Consider the following 7,679-nt stretch of genomic DNA (forward strand, 5'->3'; position numbering starts at 1 on the left):
CATCACTAAAATATATTAAAGAACATCATCTCAACCAATATTCGTTGTCTTTATCACCATGACTTGTGTTCTTCAGGTGGCATAGTGAAGTTTTCATCAAAATCTGAAACATTTAGAAATCACATAGTTTAACCAAATAATGTAGGCAACTGAAATTACATAGTTTAACCAAATAATGTAGGCAACTAAAAGAAAATTCTAAAAGTGAAATGGACAATTTTAATTTATATAGATACCATTAGACTTTTCAAGGTTTGTATCTTCGTGGTCTTTGGGATATTCTTCAGCAAGAGCATTCTCTAATTCATCATATTCAAATTCACCTGCTCCTTCTTCTTCAACGATCCAAAACTCTGTTTTATCAATAGATTCATAGTCAACAGGATCATATGATCTTTTTCTTTTTGACCTGTACATGTAAAACAAAAACGAGATCATTACGTCTAGAACAAAGACTCAAGAGATCATATTATTTAATGATAGTATGATACTCACCTTTGTTGCAAACGTAAATTGTAGTGAACAAAGACGAGATCATTAAGTCGTTGATGCTCTTATCTATTCCTCTTCTTGGTATGAATCCGCTCAAACACACTCCAATTGCGCTCACATCCAGATGAAGAAGCAGTTTGACTAAGAATTATTTTTGCTAACTTTTGCAAACGAGGAGCATCATAACCAAAATATCTCCACCATTCATCTAAAATATCAATTGAATTATATCACACTACTTTATATATATAAAAAGTAAAATGCAAGTCAAATCCATGTTAAGTAACTTACCTTGCTGAGATGTTTTGCTGCAAGTAAGAGCCATATCAGGAGAAAAGCTACCTACACGTTCTCTGTAAGACCTAAGCTCTTGAACGAGCTTTGTTTTGCTGTTCTCTGTTTGCTTTCCAATTAAGCTCATCAACCCACTCATAACTTCAGGCTTCTCACAAACTGAAGTTTGATCATACATGAAAGCTGGGTTCAAATAGTACGCTGCAGCATGAAGATCATGGCGCAACATACGATCCCATCTTCTATCAATGATGTTTGTATAAGGCTGGTAGAGAGTTTTTTTTTTCTGAACATCATTTTAATTCCTAATCTTGCTCGATACATCCCTTCATACACATATGGCAAAGAAGGCTTCTCATCAGCATCACAAATGCGTAACAGTCGAATGATAGGAGTCATAATCTTGACGATTATCAAGCATTCATTCCACATTTGCTCATCTAGGATAATCAATTTAGCTTCCTTTGCTTTAGACATCTTGAAAAGCTGCTTGAGTTCAGCATCTGTACTTGTAACCAAAGCTTGTAGATCTTCTTTATGTTGATAGAGACTTTGTAGAGCAATGAAAGTTGTAGCAAAACGTGTTTCTCCAGGTCGAATGATCTCTCTCCAACCAGGTGTTTTTCTGACCCAATTTAAAGTCGACTTATTGTTGTAAACAAAAATGGTTACCTTAGACATCCGATGTGCTAAATTGTGAACAGAAGGTAGTTTTGTCACATCTTCCAAAATGAGATTGATACAATGAGCTGCACATGGAGACCAAGAAATGGTGGGAAACTTTTCAGCGAGAAGCTTTCCAGCAGCTTTGTAGTTGGGTGCACTATCAGTTACAAAATGAAGTACATTTTCTGAACCGACCATACCCACAACTTCAACAAACAAGTTGCATAAATTCTCAGCACTTGCATAGATATCAGAAGCATCAACTAACTTGAGAAATGTGATTCCTTTAGGACAATAAACTAAGAAATTAACTAGCGGTCTTTGTTTTGTGTCCTTCCATCCATCTGCCATAAGAGTACATCCAGTAGTAGCTCAAGTACTCCTAAACTTATCAATGATCAAAGAAACTTGCACTTTAGCATCACGCAACAATCCAACACGTAGAGCATGGTATGAAAGCCCCACATATCCATGACCCATACTTGCTACCTTATTCATCATAGGCTGGAAAAGTGGAGAATTCACGACATTCATTGGAATACAAGCGTCATAAAACCACAATGCAACAGACATGTCCACATCATGTATTCTCTCTTTACTTTGCATACAAACTTTTATAGTAGGTTGGGTCGGATCATGCACACCTCTTTTAAAGTATTCATGTAGATCAATACCTTTTTTCTTCCTCTTTTGACTTGGGCGAACATCACTTTCGATATCATCTCCATCACCATCTTGAATTTCAGGACTATCGTTCGTATCATCTAAAACAAGCTTTTTCTTCTTGTTCTCAATTTTTTTCAAAGTGTTCAATATCTTAAATCGCACATCTCCTGGAATCTGCGAACACGCATCTGTATTTCCTTTCACACCAGCAAGATGTTGTTTCATCCTATTAATTCCACCTCCTATTTTTTTTTTGTGACAAAATGAACATTCCAAAACTGTTTTCCCTCTTGCATCTTTTGATTGAATCACATAGGACCAAGCTATATCACTTTTTCTTCGGACTGAACGGTTTGCAGCTGCTATTTCTTCATAGTCTTCTTCAGTTTCCATTACTCGTAAAATACAAAACTACACAAGAAAAAGAAAAAAAGAGTTCAAACATAATACTATAACAGATTCTTAAAAGATGCACAACACATGAGGATCAATTATTTATAATACAAGTATACGACATAATCGATTGCTATATATGCAAACACGATGATGAATTGGTGATTAACTATAATAGTTTAAAAAACAGAGCCATGATTACAAAAAAAAGCCACGATCATGAAAAAATTAATGTGCAAAATCAAGTAATGATGGAGATCAGATATATAAAAAATTATAAATAAAAGAGAAATTGAAAACCAACTGTTTCGTTAAGCACTACGAGAGATTAGGACTGTGAGAAAAGATGAAGCCAAGCGATGAGAGGTTCTCAATAACTAAACCCTATATTTGGTCTTAAAAATCCAAGATTCAAAATCGAAAATATTTTTTTTGAACCGTTACTCGGCCGGTCCGGTCCGAATCACCGAGTCGTGGGTTTATAGCGGTTTTTCTAGGTTTTACCGGTTTTAAGATTTCTGGTTATTAGTAGTGGACCCAAACCGGAGAACTTTCTGGGTCGCGGGTCAACCAGTCGGACCGGCCGGTACGGTCCGGTCGTGAAAACATTGTCTACAACACAAACTTATTGAAGTTTAAACCAGAAAAAGAAAAATGCATTTACTACAAGAAAATTGTGTATTCTTAGCATTGGAAAAACACTATTGAACAATAATATAGCGTTTTAGTACATTAGATAACGTTTTACGATATGCTATTTTTTGTTAATATAAAATAGCGTTTGTTCACCTGCTATAGCAATTTTACTGTTTTTTAATTATTTTATAATTTTATCTATTTATTATTTAAAAATAAAAGGTTAAACTTTAAAAATCCTAAATACATTAATTGAAATCAAGGTTAGAATGTTCTAAAAGCATAAACTAATAAACATAATCCAACCACACAACTCAAAGTACATCACAATTTCACACAAACACAAGTTTATCATTAGGCCACGCAACCATTGTACCTAAAGCATCAGAAACTAATTCCACTTCTGAATTTGGTCTCCACACTTTTGCATCTTCCCAGACAATAATAGACTCTTCAGCTTTCTCACTTTAATTCCAATTGAAATTGCAAGGAAGAACACCCTCTGAGTTCAAGTGAGAATAATTTCCCGTACCTGGAACCCAAGCAAAAGAGTTGCACTCAGTCTGCTGAATCCCTATCTCCTTCGCCGACTAGAGCTACCTCTTCTACCCCAAAAAATAAAAGATTTCATACGGCGGACCATATTTGCACCCATCCAAAAGATTTTACGGGACATCATTATCACTCCGTCTCTACTCTCACAGCGCTCACCGATGCAAAAAACTCTGCTCGATTTCTCTGGATGTTGAAATCACGCTTCCTTTTGTTAACGAATCCCTTGAAAACCACTGTGATGGCTGGTTATGTGCTTATGAATTTTATTTCAAGGGATGTGGCTTATTCTTTCACCTCTTCGAGGTGTTGGTTAGGTATCTTAGTACCCTACAAATTGCCCTTGCGCAACTTTCCCCAAACCTCCTTAGAACTAGTATTATCCTTTTGATGGTGGCACGGAGGCCGGTCACAGCCTTATGGTTACTGATCTCCTCGAGCTTGGCTTGGTTTGGTACATCCAACGCTCGACAGGGATTTCGCCAGCTTTCCAACCTTAAGATAGTGTCCGGGCTACCATATTGGGACGATGACTGGCGTGAGTGCTGGTTTTTAGTTCGCATTAGTCTTACCACTGTGAATGGCTGGGCGGACCACTTCCCTCTCAACTGGTCACCTCGCTCACGTAAGGAAGCTGAATTTTACTTTCTATTGTCCTTCATCTCAAAGAATTTCACATTTGGATAACAATGTACTGCACCGGAACAGCCATGTTCCAAACTTTTTAAAGGTTTACAAAAGCTCTTTTCGACGGAGAGCATTACTGGAATTTGATCACCCCTCATCGTATCCTCTGTCTGGTTGAGCCCAACCTCACTGCTCTTGAGAGGAAAGCCCGCCTGATGTGCGTGGTTTTTGTTCACTTCAATCATTTACCTCAAAAGACCACACAACTACTGCAAGTGCACAGTTAATCGGTTGGAGTATTTAAGGATCGATCCCACAGAGAGAGAGAGAGAGAGTTGTTGTTTAGAATCGGAAGAGATGTAAGGCTAGGACTCAATAAAAATGGGGGGTTTTTGTTGTCACCGTCGTAGTAAGCAATAAACGTAAATAAAAGCAAGTAAAAATAATAAAACAAGTGTTGGGCATCAAGGGAATCGCAGGGAATCGATGATCTATCGATCTAGGAAAGTTTAGGATTAGTTTGTTTATCTAAAACTCGGACTACGAAACACGAATGAATTGTTAACTTATAGATCACAAGCTAACTGTCACTACAAGAGATATGTACATTGTTAGCGCAGAAAAACTGCTATGGTAGGTATTTCACAGCGAAATCGCAAATGCTGTGACATCGGCAGCCATGCTAGGTGTCATCCATACAATAGCGTTGTTTTCGTATGCTATGATTGGCAAAGATACTATAGCAATATTTTGATGCTATTATTTGTTATTATATAACACGTAGATTTTTGTTATCGTAGGTCCTTATACAATAGCAATTATCTTTTGCTTTGAAATATATTGATGCAGCATGACTTCAATGCTATAATATATTCTTATACAATAGCTTTTGAGAATTGTTATATATAATATACTTATAGCATTTTTATTAGTTGTAGTATAATGTTTGATAACAAATTATGAGAGCTATGAAATATGAATTGAATTGTTTTTTTTGTCCAATTATATTTTTTTCCAGAAAGCTCTAAACCTGTTTAAATCTATAAACCAATTAACAGAACAAGTAGAGATTTAAATCATTAAACATAAACCTGTCTCCAATTCAACATTCAGAACAGAAGTCAACAAAGTCATTCAACATAGGTTGTAAAGTCTGAATCCAAAATACATAACATTAGGCATATATACACCTCCCAATAAGGTAGTCTAAAAAAGATTGACCGTTTCTTCCATCTTGATATCTCCTCCTTGTCTATCTCTTCCTCTTCATCTTCCTCAGATTCACTAGATAAATCCTCACTATCAGAACCCAATCCAGTTGATGTCATCCTTGTCCTCTTACATGCAGACTGTTTCAAATTGCCAAAGTTGTTTTTGAAATTTTTCAAATGTTGAGAAATTTCCTGCCCACTTAATACTATTTTCTTTCTCCCATGTTCAGCTTTTCCATCAAACCAAGACTTCTTCCACCGAAAACTATGAGTTGGTGGCAGACCCTTTCTATGGCACATGTAGACATGTTTTCTACTGAACTTCAACCACATACTGTCTGTATTTTTCCCACATAAAGGACATCCCATTTTACCTTTTACTTTGCAGCCTGCAAGATTCCCATATGCAGGAAAATCACTAATCGTCCATAGCAGGATTGCCTTAAGAGTAAAAGTTGATTTACTAACAGCATCATATGTTAACTCCACATCGTTCCACATATGTTGTAGATCCTCAATGATTGGTTCTAAGTACACATCTATATTATTACCCGGCTGTTGTGGACCAGGAATTAGCAATGTAAGCATGATGTTCTCCTTCTTCATGCATAAGTCAGGTGGCAGATTGTAGTTTACTAACATAACAAGCCAGCAACTATACATGGTATTCTTCATGTTGAATGGATTAAATCCATCAGTGGAAAGTCCAAGCCTCATATTTCTTTCTTCAGATGCAAATGAAGGGTATTTAGCATTCATCTGATCCCATGTGACTGAATCCACAGGGTGGCGGAGTTTTCCATCACTATTCTTGTTATTAAAGTGCCACCTTAAATCCTTAGCCATATCAACAGACCTAAACATTCTCTTAAAGCGTGGGATTATGGGGAAGTACCGTAATACTTTATGAGGGACACCTTTCTTTACTTCTCCAGTATGCATGTTAGTCTTCCGTCTTGAAGCTTTGCATTTAGGACAGTTCTCAAGCGTCTGGTACTTTTTTCTGAATAGGATGCAATCATTGACACATGCATGAATCTTCTGGTAACCCATATCAAAGGATTTCAAAAATTTCTTCACCTCATATAGTGATGTGTGCAGCACATTGTCTTCTGGTAACATCTCTGGCAATGTCTCCAACAGATCATTGAAGTTCTTGTCAGACCAGCCATTCTGTGTCTTTAGTCTGAACAGTGATACAATAGCTGACAGCTTGCTATGGTTGACACATGATGGATATAATGGTGTTTCAGCATCCCCAAGCTTTGCAAGGAACTCATCTTCTTTCAAATCCTCACCCTCTGCAATCTGACTCAACTCATCCGTATTAGCAAACTCCTCATCCAGATATTCAGCCGCTTGATATAACCCAAAAATCTCATCATTCCACTGACTTTGATTGCTTTCACCATCAACCACTGGATTCAATTCTCCATGTTGATACCAATCAGACCGCATCTTATATGCTTCATCCATTCCTCTTGTTACCAGATGATCAACTACTATACTGCCAGCATGCCGATCAATATTACGGCAATCAATGCAAGGACATACAATCAAATCAACGTCTCCCATATCCGCAGACACAGCTCGAACAAAATTTGTTGCCCCTCTCTCATACGCAGGATCAGCTCTTCATTTTTTTGCAGAGTTAACGAAAAAAAAACCAAGTAAAGACTCCAAACACCTACTAACATCTAAGTTACATAACTAAAATTCTTACCTGCAAAGATGCACCCAATCCTTGTCCACCATTATAAGTTCTAACCTTAATTTAAACCTTTAGATCCAATTAACAAACTACTCAAACACATATAATTACTCAAACACATATAATTACTCAAACACATACAATATATAACTCAACCATAACAAACTCTATAATTTTGTATATTTTAAACAAAGCAATCTGAAAACACACCAAAAAAAAGAAAACAAACTCGATTTGTTTACAGAATCAAAGAGAAGATGGTACTAACCTGTTGTGTGATAAGAGAAAGATAAGCTTCAAACTCCCATTGTTTTACTCGATAACACTTGCAAAACAATATAATATTACAGAATCAGTAAAGTTATAACAGATCTGCAGATTCTTCAAACATATGAAGGTAAAACAGATTCGATAACATATCCAACAAACTC

The 7,679-nt window shown here is 36.5% G+C and overlaps 1 protein-coding gene and 1 pseudogene across 1 annotated transcript; both read right to left on the reverse strand.

Annotated features, from left to right (window-relative positions):
- Positions 1–53: 53 nt before the first annotated feature.
- LOC104759744 (uncharacterized) lies at positions 54–2,511 on the reverse strand (annotated as a pseudogene).
- Positions 2,512–5,405: 2,894 nt separating this feature from the next.
- On the reverse strand, positions 5,406–7,313 carry LOC147924344 (uncharacterized). Its single transcript, XM_087496729.1, has 3 exons — positions 7,261–7,313; positions 5,517–7,170; positions 5,406–5,417 (listed from the first exon to the last, which is right to left on the reverse strand). The coding sequence occupies exons 1-3, from the start codon at positions 7,290–7,292 to the stop codon at positions 5,406–5,408; spliced, it is 1,698 nt and encodes a 565-aa protein (XP_087352855.1). The 5' UTR covers positions 7,293–7,313.
- Positions 7,314–7,679: the final 366 nt, after the last annotated feature.

The sequence above is a fragment of the Camelina sativa genome, chromosome 17, assembly GCF_030686135.1.
Source record: "Camelina sativa cultivar CO46 ecotype springtype chromosome 17, ASM3068613v1".
Lineage (NCBI taxonomy): Eukaryota > Viridiplantae > Streptophyta > Magnoliopsida > Brassicales > Brassicaceae > Camelina > Camelina sativa.